The sequence below is a fragment of the Cervus elaphus genome, chromosome X (assembly GCF_910594005.1).
Source record: "Cervus elaphus chromosome X, mCerEla1.1, whole genome shotgun sequence".
NCBI classification, from domain to species: Eukaryota; Metazoa; Chordata; class Mammalia; order Artiodactyla; family Cervidae; genus Cervus; species Cervus elaphus.
Genome location: NC_057848.1, coordinates 74,912,658 through 74,930,649, shown reverse-complemented (window position 1 = coordinate 74,930,649; position 17,992 = coordinate 74,912,658). Strand labels below are relative to the sequence as shown.

General features: G+C 46.0%; 1 protein-coding gene across 2 annotated transcripts in view; it reads right to left on the bottom strand.

Moving 5' to 3' along the window:
• The window catches only part of MAMLD1 (mastermind like domain containing 1), a 108,898-nt gene that overhangs the window by 46,892 nt on the left and 44,014 nt on the right, over positions 1-17,992 (bottom strand). For both annotated transcript variants that reach the window (XM_043896676.1, XM_043896674.1), the window contains exon 2: positions 7,782-7,940. In XM_043896676.1, the coding sequence (XP_043752611.1) occupies positions 7,782-7,877 (96 nt within the window). In that variant the 5' untranslated portion in view covers positions 7,878-7,940. The remainder of the gene's footprint in view (positions 1-7,781; positions 7,941-17,992) is intronic.

Below are 17,992 nucleotides of genomic sequence, written 5' to 3'. Positions count from 1 at the left end.
CAGAGGCCCTGGGGGGAAGCTAACAGCATGTTCTGGGGACAGGCAGGTGGCCAGGATGCTTGGTGCATAGCGAGCCAGGGGGACACCTGTGGCTCACAGAAAGCTTTGCCACCCTGGGAAGGGGGTGGATGGGAAGATGTCTGCAGTGGGAAACCACTGTCGGGGGTGGTTGCACCAATGAATGGCCAGCTCTGTCTATTTGGAAAAGGTCTGCCTGGATGGTGATGGGAGAGCTGTGGCCCAGGAGAGGAAGCAGAACTCCTGGAGAGGTGCCAGAATCTGTGACAGTCCCTCAAATGGTACAGAGTAGAGTACCCACTTAGGAGAGGAAATGACAGCCTTGGGAAAAATGATCCAAAGCCCAGTGACTGAGATCAGGGGCTGTAAAAATTTCTTTAAGGCTCGAAGATTAACTATCTTAGACTTTGCAGGCCATGTACTCCCTGTTGAAACTCTAGAGTGGACAACATGTTAATGACTGGGTGTGACTTGTGCCAATAAAACTTTATTTAGAAAAACAGGCTGCGGGCCGCATTTAGTCCATGGGTGGGAGTTTGCCTAGCTCTGGACCTACCACACAGGCATCTACCCCAAGGCACAGAGGTTATTTCCAAATTGCCTTCCTCACACTGCAGGGGCACACGTAGGCCTACCATTCACAAGACAGCAGCAGGCAACATTTTCAGAGCTGAAAAGTTTCAAGATTTCAACCATTATACAAGCTAGGTGACCATTTCTGAATGGGGTAAGGCATACAGTAGTCTCAAATGCCATGTTTAACCTTCACTAATGACAGTTGTTATTACTGCCCATCTGTTGGCAGGTGCTCTGCGGGTTCCATGAAAGGAAAGTTGGGGCTTCCTCCTCATCTCTGTACCCCCAGACTGCCTAGTCTCATGACAAGGCTCAGCTGGCATCTGCAGATGTGAATTAAGCCACGGAGCAAAAGATTTCCTGCAAATGACCCTGATCGCTTCTATTCCCAGCACAAGGCCAAGAGGCAAGCACTTTCCAGAAATTGTGACAAACTCACTAACTGGCCCCATGAAGGACACCCCTTTGCCTTTTGTGTGTCCAGAGCCTCTTGTGTTCGACAAAGAGGGTGATTTGGAGACTTTTTGAGGGCTCTTCTAGCCAAAAGGGAAGGCAGCCACTGCTCACTGGGCATTCACTGTATGTCAGGGATGGAGTCAGGTCTCAGCATCATGAGAGCACCTGCCAGCTGACTGCCTAGGGGAGCAATGGACCTGGAGAAGAGCTCTGGGTGGGGAGCAGGAGAGGGACTGTGCCCCACAGCCCCAGAAGGATGCAGACAAAGGCAGGTTGGTGCAGAGGGATTGGGGCAGGAGGGAGGGAGGGGTGGCACCAGCCACATGTGGGTCTTGGGTCTGGGTCCTTGGTGGTCAAACCCATCCTGGGATCCTGCATGACTTTCTAATTTTGTTGCTTTGGGGTTTGGTGATCTGGTGATGTGGGGAGGAGGGAGATGATGAGGAGAAAGGAAAGGCCAAGGGGCAGAAGGCAGGGTTTTGACAAATTACTGTATGTCGACTGCAGACATTAAAATCTGTAGGTCAAGCCTTAGCAGTTCATGCTTCCTGTCCCCAGGTCTAGAACTGGGCACCCCAGGGGCAGCTTATGACACACATCTCCACAATCGGAGCCACGCCGAGTTCTCCAGCTAGGGATTTTCAATGAAAGTAAGAGGCTTCATCCTGCACAGGCCAACCCCAGAGTTTGATGTGCCTGGGGCCTGTAAACCAGGGCTGCCCCACACCAGCCTGTACACACCCCAACAGGCTCTCCTGTCTCCCTGACCTGGGGTCCAACACTGTCCATCCTGCCCCCACCCCAGGGAGCTCAAGCTCCAGACACCTGTCACCTCAGGCCTGACGTCAAGGAAGTTGGGGCCAGGGGCTGGACAGGAATGCAGCCATGGCAAGTGTGGGCTCCTGGAAGTTCAGAAATAGGCAGTGCCAGTGGGTGCCAGCTGCCAAGTAGACCTGCCCCTTCCAGCAGCCTCCCCTGAGCATGGACCACAGTGGATTTTCAGGTCACCGCTGTGCTGGATGGGGCTACCCAGGCAGGAGCCGGATGCAGATCCCAGTGGTGTCCTGCCAGGCCAGCAGTGCGCTGCCCTCATGGAGGGGCCAGGCTGAAGGCAAGGCCTCTGCCTGGCAGTGTCTGGAACAGGGTCCAGCCCTCCCTGCAGGAGGAGGGGGCAGGAGGAAAGGAAGGGAACAGCTGCATGCTCTGTGGGGGGAATCCCCAAATAGAAAGGCGCACACACACACACTGCAGGCTGTGACCCAGAACGTTCAGAGTGGTACCACCTTGAGCTCCAAGGACACTTGTCTCCTATCACCCTTCTAAGTCAAGGCCCATCACTGATCATTTGTTTTCAAAGTGCTAACAGTGTAATAACCTGTGTGATTTACACTGAGTTCAGACCCATACCTTGTTCACAGTCATCTGATGTGGACAGAGGGCAGAGTCCCATGCAGGATCCCAGTAACTCTCGGGGACAGCCATCTCCCCGAGGAGCTGATGCCTGGACCCTCCGACCCCCGGGTCCAGAAAGCTCCCCTCTCCTGGGGCCAGAGCTGCACAGGCACCACGCTTGAAGCCTGCGTGAAGCAGGGGACACCAGGCTGCCTCTCCAGATTTCTAAGACAGCTGTTTTGACCACTTAGCACAGGATTTGGGTGGCTGTCCCTACCTCTCTGTGGGTTTTTAATTATACTGGCTCTCAGCTCCCAGGCTGGGCAGCTGGTGATGCCAGTCAGAAGGTTACAGAGAGCCACGAGTATGAAGTCATGATGCCTCTCCACTCTATCTCTGTTTATGAGCCGTCTGCCACTGGAGTGGACTGTCCAGGCAATCTAGGGCTCTGTTCTGTCCACTGCTATAGCCTGAACCCCAAGTTGTGCCTGACTGGGGAAGACTGTCTGTCTGAACTCCCAACTGGGAAATGGGAAGCAGGCAAGGAAGAGGAGCTTTGGAGTCAGGGCACCTGGGTTTGAGATCTGAGTTTCCAACCTACTGCCCATATAATACTGGGAAAGACCCTTGGTCCCCTCCCTGGTGAAATGGAGATCTTGGTCCGCATGTCACAGGAGTAGACAAACTACTGTCTATGAAGGAGCATGCCCTTCTCCTCCCAGCTTCTGAGGACAGGTCTGTTCCCAGTGGAGGAAGTCTGAGAAATCTGCCCTTGACTGGGAGCTGCTGTAGCCCAGTGTCTAGCACAGGGCTGGGTGCACAGGAAGGACCCCAGAAAATTGGCAGCATGGGCCCTCTGACCTCAGGAGGAAAAGGACTTACTCACACAAAGTGCCAGGCAGAGCCTGGGGATGAAATGCGAGGTCTCCTCACTGAGTTCCCCCTACTCTTTTTGCAAACAAAAGGGTGTGCTTCTGGGGCTGATGGGCACAAAGTCCCAAACTTAGCATGGCAGCAAGTGAATGGCCCTCCTCCTTTATCTGAAGCAGACAGACAGACAAGGCTCCTCTCTCCCCTTTCCTCAGCTCCATTTGCATTTCAAGGTGACAAGAAGAAGAAGGAGTGAGCGGTTGGTTTAGGTCATACCACGGTGCAAAGCAGGCTGCACTTGGGACGACCCAATGGGGACCCCTGATATAGCTCCCCTTTTCATATTATTCATGGGGTTCTCAAGGCAAGAATACTGAAGTGGTTTGCCATTCCCTCCTCCAGTGAACCACGTTTTGTCAGAACTCTCCACCATGACCCATCCATCTTGGGTGGCCCTACACGGCATGGCTCGTAGTTTCATTGAGTTAGGCAAGGCTGTGGTTCATGTGATCAGTTTGGTTAGTTTTCTTTGATTGTGGTTTTCATTCTGTCTGCCCTCTGATGGATGAGGACAAGAGGCTTGTGCAAGCTTCTTGATGAGAGGGACTGGCTGTGGGGGAAAGAAGCTATGGTTTTTCCAGTAGTCATGTACAGATGTTAGAGCTGGACAATAAAAAAGGCTGAGCACCGAAGAATTGATGGCTTCAAACTGTGGTGCTGGAGAAGACTCTTGAGAGTCCCTTGGACAGCAAGGAGACCAAATGAGTCAATCCTAAAGGAAATCCACTCTGAATGTTCATTGGAAGGACTGATGCTGAAGCTGAAGCTCCAATACTTTGGCCACCTGATGTGAAGAACTGACTCGTTGGAAAAGACCCTGATGCTGGAAAAGATTGAAAGCAAAAGGAGAAGGGGATGACAGAGGATGAGATGGTTGGATGACATCACCAACTCAATGGACATGAGCTTGAGCAAACTCTGGGGGATGGTGAAAGAGGACATGCAGAGGACAGAGGACACACCAGGAGCATGCCATGCCTTACCTTTTCTGACTGTATGTCTAATACCTTAAAGCTTCCATTTCATCTGGAGCTGCCTTATGAAGGGAATAGATGGCTGTTCAGAGCTGGGGAATCTTTACAACTTTGGGTGGGGTGTAGACTGAGACAGAGACAACTGAGTTCCAATTCCACCCGAGCTCCAAAGCACACCCACCTGGCATGCTAGTATTTGAGAGATTTGTGTGCTATCATCAACCCAATCACCATGCTGGGGGAGGAATGGATGGAGATCTTAACTTCAAAAAGAGAGGCCAAATGTTTTGCCTTCTGTTAAAACTCCATACACTCACTGCCAGGACTGGATGCCTTATTAAGCTTGAGTTGATGCCCAAATGTTCAAAAGGTAAAACTCCAGATCACACAAGAGTCATTAGGCAATCAGGCAGCTGAATGAATGAACAAATGCTGAGAGGGTGCTGTGCTTTCTTATGATAACTACTCCCGCCTGACATGTACTCAGGGTTTTGTGGTTTTCAACATGATTCAGAGCCAAGAGGCAGCAGAGGCCATCAGCGAAGAAAGCAGGCTCTGAGCTCTGCTGTGTCTTGGTTCTGTGACTTTGTCAAGTTCCTTAACCTGAGTCTCAGTTTCCTGGAGATAGCCTCTTTATCTCAGGGTTATTCTCAGGATTACAGGAGATAAGGCACCCTGAATGCTTAGCAAGTGCCTGGCACCTAGTCAATTCTCAAATAAAAGTGGCTATTCTTACTCCTGGTTAATTTGATCTTTGTCCTCAGGGTGGGCAAAGGATGGCCAAAGCCCCATAGCTAGTTAGGAGCAGAAGCAAGATTGGAATCAGGTGTCCAGAGCCCTGGTCTTAAGCCAAGAGCAATCATCACATCGGATGCATGTTTTCCTGCATGGGAACTCACAGTGATTCACATGGAGAACCCAGGGCTGTTTAAAAGAACTCTCCTTTGGGACTGATATAATTTTATGAACAGATCTTGACTTGAAAGTAGTTTTTTTGTTAGTCCGTTTCTTGGAAAAGGACAAGAAAACCAGGTAAGCTGATGTCTGTGTCAGACCTTCTCCACTGAGGATGCTGGCAGGAAGGGACAGGGTGGTGTTAGGGACGTGCTTCCAGAAGCACAGAGTTTCTCAGGATGGGGCTGCGGGGTATCATCCCTGGACACATAGAAAGCATCCGAGGGAAAGCAAGCACAGGAAACAGCCAAGACCCCAGTCCAGGCCACACCTGAGAAGCACCAGCCCTGCTCCCGCCAAGGACAGCCTCTTGCTGCTACCAGTCTGGGTCCTGTACTTGTCTGGACAGCAGGTTTCATGGTGAACTGACTGGCCATTATGCTTTGAATCTGTCTGTCTCTGTCCACAATCAAGGGGTTGCTGAGCTACTCAGCATGTGGGGCGTGTAGGGCAGAGCTCCATGTGGGTACCAGTTACCTTACTGAAGCTGCCGGGGTTGACCAGCCAAGAGAAGTCAGTTGGGCTCAAACCAAGAGTTGCCCCGGCTACTGGTGGCCACATCAGCAGTGCCTGGCTCGGCCAGGCTCCACATTTACCCATCAGGCACAGCCAAGAGAGTGGGTTCCCTGAGTGTCAGACCCTTCAGAGGCCACAGGTATCTTCTAGGAAGATGAACATGGCTTTTATTGCCAAGAGGACTTATCCAAGAGACTTGCTTTTGGAGCCTGAGGCTTATTTTTTTGGATATGCTCAACTGAGGCAGGTCCTTGGTCTTCCAGGATGGCTTGGACTTTTGGAACCAGCTCACTCAGAGCCACAGAACAAGAGGTGTTGCGGAGGAGGGAGAAGGGCTGCTTTTGATCAGGTCCAAGGTGTGATGCTAAAGCAATGCATGTGCATTTTTGGCCAGGCTTACAAAGGACTCTAAAGGCCACCTGCCAAGAGAAGCCAAGCCCAGAAATGGTGTGAGCCAGGGCTGCTTCTTCAGAGTGAGGGCGCGGGTGGCCGCTCAGAGGACATGTTCTAGGAGGAACCCATCCCGCATCCAGATCTACACCAGTCAAAAGCAAACAGGTTACTTAACTAGTCACACTTTACACAGGGGTGGTGGGGCTCATGGGGTAAGAGGAAGAGGATCCTGCACCTTCAACCCCCACCACAATCTTTTCTCCTTGGGATGGAAACAAGTATGGAACAAAGGAGAAATTGCAAGACCCACCGAAACTGAGCATGGTCTCTGGATGTATCACCAAGAGGTTTTCCTTCACAGACTTAACTCTTGACCATAAAAGAGAAGCAAGAGCTAGAAAGGGTAATGGGGATGGAGGGTGGAGACTGACTTGGAAAGATGCCTGATGGGAGGGCTGGCAATTTGGAGGACAGGATATAGGTAAGTAACTGCTCCCTCTCTGCAATCCCATCTGATTGGTATCCTTTTTGAGCTGGAACTCCAGTAAACAAAGTTTTGTAAATGTTTCAACTAGATACCGCCTTCTCAATATATTGTTAGTGGCAGACAACGAGGTCAAAAAAGAGAAAAAAGATTTCAGCCATGTCCTCACTCCCTGACAGCTGTGCAAAGATCAGAATTCTCACCTAAATAGAAAACTGACTTATTCAAAGTAGACTGCCCTTGGAATTGGAGAAGCTGGGCCCTCTAGTTATGTGAAATGACATTACCTCAAAGCCCCCAGCTCCCATTTCTCTGAACAGGAAGGAAGCAGACCCAGGGGTCTAGAAAAGCCATTTCCTCTCTGCTCTATTAATTGCCAAGATTAAGCAAGCCACTCCTTTGTGGACCTAATGCACTGAGATAACAGTCATTGTGCTTGCAGTACCTCCTAGTAACTAAGCTAACTTGGTAGACTAGTGAGGTTGCAGGCTTTTATTGTCAGTCAACCAACCAATGGCTCCCATGTCCCTTTCTAGAATCCTGGCTCCCCAAACTACTTCTGGAATCCCTAACTCTTGAGTTTCGCACTCATGGATGATGTCTGAGTTCCGAGGGAGGCAAGCAGAAATTTGTCAGGTGAGTTTTTAAAAGGACATCAGGGCCAGAGAGTCGAATGGGAGTATCTTTCAGCACCCTACTCACTGGCTTCCTGTTCTCAGTGGTACTAGGAAGCTAATATAATACATCCAGTGCCTGTCATCCCCAAATTCCTGGCTTCCATTAAGAGAAAGAGTACACTTTTTTCCCTTTTCACCCTTCATCTCTTCTTAGTTGAAGGGGTGTATGCAGAGAGAGCTGGACTGGAAATCTAGACGGAGGCTTGGACTCTCCTGCTCTTCCTGAAACTCACAAGGGGCAGGGTCAGCACATCTCCTGGATCTTTTCTAGGTCACATTTCAGTTTCTTTACATTTGGGGTTGGTACCTTGCCACGAAGTTTGCACAGAGAATTTCAACAACACATCTTACGTTCAAGTTTACAGTTAGAAACATTCACAGCCCCCCTCCCCCCATAGCCCATTATCTGACCGATTCCTGGAGCTTTCTGGGCTCCTGACGATTTCCCACCACGGCGAAATGGGGAAGCATGCTCTTGACTACAAGTCGACTTTTCCAGTCATCCATTGTTTGACCTGCAATTTTATTCTTGACTCTCCCAGGCGCTTCCCAAACGACCTAGACACAGGGCTTAGGGAGACAAAAAGTACACTGTCTTTCAGACACAAAGATGAGACCATTGACCCCGTGAATCACAGACTTGCATTCCGAGGACAGGTTTGGGTGGAGCTGGCTACGTGCATTTTTCTTATCTCTCTTTCCACCCCACCACCCTCATTGAGCCCTTCCCACCTCCAGGGATGAGGGGCACTTCTGGTAGGCAGTTGGCTGGGATGAGATGGCAGTCTCTGGAGAGCTGAGGGATGGGTGGAGGAACAGCCCGATGTGACTAAATGACATCGGGCTTCAAGGCAGGGAAGGCTTTTCGGCGGGACACCATGAGATCTTCCGTTCTCTAACACAGAATTTTTTTTTTTTTTTAATATGAAAACCAAGGTGGTTGAATCAGGTGATGGCTTAACTGCCCTTTCAGCTCTATTGAAGCCTTCAGTCCACAAAAGGGGCACCTGCCAACTGTGCCCCTGTGAGCACCCAACCAAGTGAGTGGACTAATAGGTCATGACCCGACAATCACTGGAAGGAAGCAATGGCTGTTGGAAGGGGCTCACGAAATTCCGGTGCACTGGTTTACAAAAAGGTAACCGAACTGGCTGCGATCACGATCACGGCTGTCCCAGCTGATGCCCTCTATGACAGACCAGCAGATGTGCAAACCCAGGGATAGCAGATGTGTTTTATTTCTTTTTGTTTCTCAGGATGTAGACATGGAATTAGAGCTCTGCCAAGAGATTCATGTATGAGGGAAGCTCTCCTTCCCTAGATCTCCTTGGCAGGACAAACACAGGTCTAAAATTTCCATGTCCACATATCTGGCTCTGGGAAAGTGGAGAAGTACTTTCCCCATTCCCCCACTGCGGACAACTGAAACGTCTGGGCCTTACATATAAAACAAGCACCAGAAGACCCTGAAAGGTGAGGAGAAGAAAGCAAACCAGATAAAGACCTTGGGACATAGGGAACGACGCAGTGGCAAGCTCCCTGGGTTTTCTTTTTGCCTCATAGATCCCAGACTGGAACTGAAGAAGCAGACAACCCGAAGTACCAATGAACACAGCCAAAACAGCTCCTGCAAAAGTCTCCTCTCTTTACTCAGAGGGCCAGAAAAGGGGCAGTCTCCCAAGACTGAAAACTTTTATGCAAGAGCCAGTCTTCTTCAGCTAAACACCACAGACAAAAGGGTGGTCCCACCCAGTCCCATCAGCAAAGGCCAGTTGGGGGCCTAGACTCCACCCCGCCCCGAACAGAAATGAGTCATCTCCCCTGCTCCTGCCAGGGTGGTGTTAGAGGAGGCCGCACAGAGTCAAGACCTTTGCCCCTCCACAGGGTCATGAGTCCACATCCCATCCCTTTTAATGTCAGTGGAGGTCACATGGGGAACACTAATGAAGCACTCTTACCCACCCCACCCAGGGTGGTATTAGCAGAAGCCCAGTGGGGAGCTGGAATGATCATCACTACCCAGCAGTAACGAGAAGCTCCAACCTCCTTGGTGTCAATGAAGGCTAAGTGGAGAATCTGGATTTCCACAGCTACCTGGCAGAAATGAGACAGCGCACCCCTTTCCCTGCCAGAGCATTGTCAGAGAAAGCCAGCTAAACAGAAGATCTAAATGAGTGCTGAGAATCACACTTCAGGTATGGAAGGGGAATCCAAACATTCTCAGATGAATGAAAACGGAAAGAATTCAGTAACAACAGACTTCTGAGAGAATGGCTAAAGGGAGCTCTCTAAACAGAAAGGAAATGATAAAAGAAGACATTTTGGACATCACTGAGGAAAAAGGAATCATGGAAAGAGACAAAATATGGGTAAATAGAATAGACTTTCCTTTTCCTTAAAGTTTTCTAAATTATATTTGGCAGCTGAAGAAACATAACATTGCATGCTGTGGTTCTAAATGTATGTGGAAGAAATATTTAACACAATTACATTATAAACAGAGGAGAGTGGTAAAGGGGTGGAAAGAGAGGTAAGGTTTCTATACTTCACTCAAACTGGTAAAATGCTGACATCAGTAGACCCTTACAAGTTATGTATATATGATGTAGTACCAAGAAACACCAAAAAATGGCATACAGAAAGATACATGCAGAAACACCATACACGAATCAGCAAATGAAATTCTAAAAAATTTTCAAGTCACCCACAGGAATACAGGAAAAAGAAAGTAGGGACAAAAACAGAGAGCAAACAGAAATTAAAAATAAACTGGCAGAATTAAGCACTAACATCAATAAGTATATTAAGTGAAAATGATCTAAATACAGCAATTAAGAAGAGACGTTGACAGAGTCAATAAAAAAAAAACACAAACATAACACAACTATATGCTGTCTGCAAGATGCTCACCTCAAATATAATGATATGGGTATGTAGAAAGTAAAAGGATGAAAAAACTTTTAAAAACGAGCAGGGGTGGCTCTAGTAACATCAAATAACTTCAGAACAAAGAAAATGACCAGGCACAGAGACGGGCAAAGGATCAGTCTACCAAGAAGACAAAGTAATTCTAAATGTGTATGCACCAAACAAGACAGCTACATGATATATGGGTCAAAATTAACATTAACTGAAAGAAGAAATAGAAAACTTGACATTCATAATGGAGACTTCAATGTCCTCTCTCAATAACTGATAGAACAATTAGAAAATCAGCAAGATATAAAAGAGCTCAACACCACGGCCATCTAATAAGATCTAATTGATATTTTGAACACCCCATCAAGAAAACGGTAAAATTTACATTCTTTTCAAGCATCCAAGAAATATATACCAATACAGACACCATTTGGACTATAAAACAATCCACAAAAATTTAAAAGAGTTCTGTGAAAAATACCGTTGGTAGCTTGATAGGGATTGCATTGAATCTATAGATTGCTTTGGGTAGAATAGCCATTTTGACAATATTGATTCTTCCAATCCATGAACACGGTATGTTTCTCCATCTGTTTGTGTCCTCTTTGATTTCTTTCATCAGTGTTTTATAGTTTTCTATGTATAGGTCTTTTGTTTCTTTAGGTAGATATACTCCTAAGTATGGTATTTTCTCTGGCTACAGTGGAATCAAATTAGGAAACAAAAACAGAAATGACAACAGGAAAATCTCCAAACACTTGGAAACTAAGCAACAAACTTTAAAAAAAAAAAAAACTCAGGAGTCAAAGAGGAGGTCTCAAGAGAAATTTTTAAAATAAACTGAACTAAATGAAAATGAAAATATATTACATCAAAATTTGTGGGACACAAGTAAAGCTGTGCTGAGACAGATATCTACAGTTATAACAGAAATATATAGAGGGAAATATATATAACAGAAATATATAGAGGGAAAGTCTAAGATCTATAAGTTTCCACCCAAGGAACCAAGAAAAAGGAGAATAAACCCAAAGCAAACAAAGAAGGGAACATAAAAAATAGATATTAAAATTAATATTGAAATGATATTAAAAACAGCCAACAAGCACATGCAAAGATGCTCAGTATGAAGAGATGTTAGAGAAATGCAAATTGAAACTATGACATACCACTTCCTACACAGTAGGATGGCATAATAAAAAAGGGGAAATAACAAGTGTTGACAAGAATGTGGAGAAATTGGAACACTCATACATTGCTGGTGGGAACTGAAACATTACAGCTGCTGGGGAAAGCAGTTTGGCAGTTCTTCCACAAAAACTAACAACATGGAATTACCATCAGACCCTACAATTCCATTCCTACATATATACCCAAAAGAAATGAAGATTGGTATTCAAATATTTCCACACAAATGTTCACAGTAGCATTATTCATGATAATCAAAAGGTGGAAACAACCCAAATGGCCATCAATGTGTAAACAGATAAACAAAATTTGCCTTGTCCTTACCACTGACCTATTCAGCCATACAAAGGAATGAATTATTGGTATATAGATAAAACCTGCTAAGTGAAACAAGTCAAGTCACCAAAGGTCACATATTATATGATGCCATTTATACAAAATATCCAGAATAGCTGAATTCATGGAGACAGAAAGCAGATTGGTGGTTGACAGGGACTGAGGGCAGGGGAGAAGGGGGGACTAACTGCTTACTAGAGATGAGGCTTTACTTTGGGTAATGTAAATGTTCAGGATCTAGATAGAGGAGATGGTATAGTACATTGTGAATGGACGAATTCCACTAATTGTCATTTGAACTTCACCTTTATTTGTTTGGAAAACCCACCAAATGCTGGCAAAAATGACAGAAACTGGATTAGTTATGCATTGTTGGAGAGAATGAAAAAATGGCAAAGCTACTCTGGAAAACTGTTTTGGCAGTTTCTTAAAAAACTGAACATGTAATTATTACATGGCCCAGCAATTGCACTCCTAGGTATTTATCCCAGGGGAATGAAGACTTGTATTCATACAAAACTTGGCAAACAAGCATTTATAGTGGCTTTATTCAAGATAGCCTCAAACCAGAAACAACCCAGAAATCTTTCAATGGATGAGCGATTAAACAAACTGGTACCTACATACCATGGTATACCACTCAGCAATAAAAAGACATGACTGTTGATAATGACCTGGATGAGTCTGTAGAGAATTATGCTGAATGAAAAAAAGGCAATCCCCCAAACTTAGCCACTGTGTGATTCCATTTATATAACATTCTTAAAATGACTATAAAAAACTATAGAAACGGGCTAATTAGATGTTGCCAAGGAGTAAGGAAGGGGTTGGTGTGGAAGGGAAGTGGATGTGTCCATCAATGGGTGAAATGAGGGATTCATGTGGAGATGGACATGTTCTGTACCTTGACTATACCCATGTTGGCATCCCAGTTGTAATATAGCTTTTCAAGATTCTATCATTAGGCAAAGTCAGTTAAGAGGGCACAAGGGATCTCTTTGCATTATTTCTTACACCTGCATGTAAATCTACAATTGTCTCAAAACCACAAATTCAGTTACAGTCATATGATCATATTATTTGATGCAGAAGAAGCACATCATGAAATTCAACACCCATTCATGATGAAAACTCTCAGAAAACCAGGACTAGAGAGGAACTTCCTCAACTTGGCAAAAAGCATCTGCAATATTTCTACAGTTAACATCACATTTAATAATTAAAGATGAAAGCTTTCCCTCCAAGTTTGGTGACAAGGCAAGGATAACTACTTTCACCACTGCTCGTATCAAATCAATATGTTGAACGTCTTAAACTTACACCATGTTGTGTATCAAATATATCCCCAAGAAAACAAAAAACAATAAAACAAACAGTACTGGAGGTCTTAGCTAGTTCATTAAGGCAAGAGAATGAAATAAAAGGCATACATATTAGAAGTATAACTATCTCTATTTGTAGGTGATATGATTTTCTACATGGAAATCTTAAAAAATTTACAAAGTATATCCTAGAACTAATAAGCAAGTTCAGGAAGGTCTCAGGATACAAGATCAACATATAAAAATCAATTGCACTTATAAATGCCAGCAAAGAATGCATGGGCACTGGGATTAAAAATACGGTACAGTTTACTATTGCTGTAGTAGTGAAATCAAGCAAATCACATCCAGGACTTGTATGCTAAGAACTATGAAACACTAATGAAAGATCAAGGATGCTATAAATGAATAGAGGGATATTCTGTGTTTACAGAATGAAAGACTCAACATTGTACAGATACCAATTTTTCTCAAATTGATACACAGCTTTACCAAATTCCTATCAAAATCCCAGCATAATTTTTGGTAGATATAGATAAAATTATTCTAAAATTTCTATGGAAATGTAAGGGAAGTAGAAGAGGTGAAACAATTCTGACAAAGAAGAATCAAGTGGAAGGAATCAACTTACCTGGTTTCAAGACTGCATTAAACAAGATAGTGTGGTATTGGCAGAGGGACAGACACATTGATTACTGGAACAGAACAGATTTAGGAAATAGATCCACATAAATATGCCCAACTGAGTCTTGACAAAAATGCAAAAGCAATTTAGTGCAGGAATGGCAGCATTTTTAACACATGATCTGGAACAATGGAACATCTATAGGCAAAAAATAAACTTCACACTCAATCTCATACCTTACACAAAAATTAACTAAAAATGGACCAAAGAGTTAATTGTAAGATGTAACAGTACACAAATTTTAGAAAAAGGTAGGAGAAAATCTTTGGGATGCAGAGCTAGGCAAAAAATTCTTTCTTAGACTTGACAGCAAAAGCATGACTCATAAAAGGGAATATTGATAAATTAGACCTTATCGAACGTAAAATATTTGCTCTGTGAAAGACCCTGTGAATAGGATGAAAACATTGCCAACCTCCTACCTGATAAAGGACTAGTATCCAGAACATAAAAAGAATCTCAAAAACTCAACAGTAGGAAAAACAAACCACCCAATTAGAAAATGGGAAAGACATGAAAAGACATTCCACTGAAGAGTTTCTATGGAAGGCAAATCAGCACATACACAGATGTTCAACATCATTAAAGAGTTGTAAATTAGAATCACAATGAGATTCCACTACCTACCTATCTCTCTCTCTCTAGTCACTAGGTCGTGTCCAACTCTCTTGCGACCCCATGGACTGTAGCCTGCAGGCTCCTCTGTCCATGGAATTCTCCAGGCAAGAAGACTGGAGTGGGTTGCCATTTCCTTCTCCAGGGGATCTTCCTGACCCAGGAATCGAATCCGGGTCTCCTGCATTGCAGGCAGATTCTTTACCAACTGAAGTATGAGGGAAGCCCCACCTATCAGAATGGCTAAAATAAAAAGCAGTGGCAACACCAAGAGCTGGTGAGCATGTGGATCATTTGGACCACTCACTGCCAGTTGGAAATGTAAAACTAGCCACGCAGCTATAGGATGACACAGCACTTGCACTCTAGGGCCTTTATTCCAAAGAAATGAAAATTTATGTCCACACAAAACCTACTATTATCAAACAAGCTACCCATTTAGCTCTAAGGGAAAAAAGACAAAGTTGAAAAAAATAATGCTGCTTTGGCTCTTAAAGACTCCACTCTACCAATCTGTTGCCCTGCCTTCTTTGCGGTTCCGAGCAGCCCAGTATAGAGAGGATAGGTGACGGCAGCAGTTGGAGCTGTGTGGATGAAGGCAACCTCCTGACTCAGCATTGCATCACTATGCTTGGGGACCAGCTGGGCCAGGGGAGCATGGCCAACAGGAAACCCAGGTGAGAGTTCCCTGCCTGGAAACTGATTTGGTCCAAGTCAGAAAGGGTGTCCCGCAACCAGCACCCCAGCCTCTCCAGCCGTGACCTCGTTTCCTCTTTGCTTCTAGAGGAATCCAGGCCCGGGAACCAGCCCTCAGGCAAACCTTTCTGCCATAGAAGCAGTGTGCTACCTTAGCACACACGACGCCAGCTCGTGCTCCTTCTGCCCTGGCAATATCCATGAACAGCTAGACAGGAAGCCTAATGCCTCCCATTAACAGAAACCCAATCCCAGCAATGTTTCCAAGCACAATCCAAGGTTGTGGATGAACTCCCAAATCATTGCTACACACACTTTGGATTTCAGCCTCAGAAATCCATGTGAATTCAGCTTTCTCTATTCACATTGGCTTTAATACAGAGAGAAAATGCCACCCCCCTGCCTGCATCATCAAGTAAGTCAATGCTCCAGGGAGAGGCTTGGCTCTGGGGTTCAGTAGCCTGTTGATATAGGGAATGGGGTGGGGTGAGGGGTGTCCTCCCAGCTCAGGTTCAGAGCAGAGGCTTGCAGGCAGTTTCTCTTGCCTTCTGCCCAGGCTCTAAAGGCACCTGAGGGACCCCAGGGACCCCAGGGATCACCAGCTCACTGCTCCCTGCCTTAGCCAAGGGCTCTAGTGCCGGACGTCTTGCTGTGGACTGTGGACTCGGCCAGATGTCTGATGTCCATCTCAATGTGCCAGTCGGGGTCAGATCTCCGGGCATGACAAAGGAAGGAAACAAACCAAATCAGAGGGACTTGGCAAGGAGGCAAGGGGAGCATGAGGATGGAGCAACCCTGAAGGACTGAAATTTTTCCAAGCAACAGAGTCCAAGGCCCGTCCCCCAAGGAACTAAGGAGCAGAAAGCTTTGGGCTTCAGACTGAAAGGTACAAAGGCGAGCTACACAGGAAGGCCAAGTTGACCCCACATCTCTCATCCTAGCTGCTTCTTCCCCTACGGTCCCTGGATTGGGTGAGGAGAAGGGTCCTGCTCAGCCATTCCCATAGGAATCTCTGAGACCATGAGATCCAATTCCAGGTCTCTGGTTTGTTGGGTGTATTTTGAGTGAGGATAGGAGACACTGGGATATTAGAGTTCTCATTTTTTTCAAGGGTGAAATTTAGCTTCCAAATGAAAGAAAAAGTCAAACGGCCTCTGGACTTCAAATGGGCTTATAGAGGAATGGAACCCAGCCAGTCAGGTGGAGGTAACAGGATGGCAAAATAATCCAAGTCTGTCTTCAGACATGTACATTGGTGTTAACATTGAATCGTGGCCATCCCATTCATGTTGACATCCTGACCCTCAGTACCTTAGGGTGTGACCTTATTTGGAAATAGGGCAGTTACAGATGTGATTGGAGTAGGGTGGGCCCTTAATTTAATAGGGCTGGTGTCCTTATGAAAGGGGGACATTTGGACACAGGAGGGTGGCCCTCCTGATACCTTGATTTCAGACTTATGCTTTCTGCAAATGTGAGAAAATTCTTGTCTTTGGTTTAAGTTTGTGGAGCCTTGTTATAGCAGCGCTAGCAAACTCATATACCAAGGAGAAAAATGCTAAAGGGAAGGTACAGGTGCCAGTGAGGCTGGCCTGTGTCCACAGCCAAGGGGGCTCCCTCGGGGAGCTTCAGGGCTTGTTTACTCTTCGGAGGTAAAGGATCCTCTTGTTTGGATGACTAAGCTGGAGCGTTCTGAGCCCAGGGCCATCTGTGACTCTCGGCACTTAAAGAACACGCAGTTCTGGACTCTTATTATTTGGCCTGTCCCACCACCTGAAGACAGGGACCTGGGCAGCTGAGAGCTGGAGCATCCAGCCTAGAGCTCTGCTCATGGCGAGAGCATCACAAACTTGTGTAGACAAAACTGGCTGGGGTGCAGGGCTGTGTGGAAGGTAAGAGAAAGCAACAGGAAGGAGGCATCTCCAGTGGAGAATCACAGGGTGGGCTGAATACATGCCAGGAGGCCAAGGCCACTGCTACTCTCCAGACCACCAGCAAAGAACGTCTGGTGGGAACAGATCCATCAACCCACTGCCATCAATCACAGCCACAGTGGGCTCTAATCGTAGCAGATGACCCTGCTCTAAAAGGAACTGGCTGCTGTGAATTCCAATTTGCCATGAGATATGTTGGTGTGAAGGTGTAAGGAGTCAAGTGAGATGCCCTAGTCCAGAGGAGCTTGTCCTGGGTGAAACAGACAGAGTTCAGGCGGGAGTCAGGTGGGTCAAGGGTGAAGAAGACTGGCCTTCTAGATGTTAGGAGAGTCAGGGCTTCGAAGCCCAAGAACAAGCCCTGAAACAGGAAGGCTGGCTTCTCAGTCATGACTCTTTAACCTTGAAGACTCAGTTTCTTCACGTGTAAAGTGCAAAGTTCTACACAGAAATCTAACAGCTACCACTGAGTGTTTATGGATTCAAACTTGGGTGGCCTAGAACCATCTGAAGGAGTCTATCAGTATAGAGCCTTGGTGACTTGTTGGGCTGGAGTCCATATGTCCCTAGGCATGCATAACATGTTGTTCAAGATTTCTGTGCCTTTGAAAGGAGTGCGTTGAGAGTATCTAAGAGCCACAAGGCATGTAATTACAGGTTAATAAATACCTCAGTATTCTAAAACACTGCTTTCCATTTTTTCAAAGTTGACTTCAAAAAGCCCAAAGTGATGTGGAGCTATTGGAACCCTCACATATTGAGGGTGGGAATGTAAAATGGTGCAGCCATTCTGGAAAAGAGTTCGGCAGTTCCAGGATAAGTTAAGCACAGAATAGCCACGGAAGTGTGAAAGTGTTAGTCACTCAGTCATGTCCGACTCTTTGTGACCCTATGGACTGTAGCCTGCTAGGCTCCTCTGTCCACGGGATT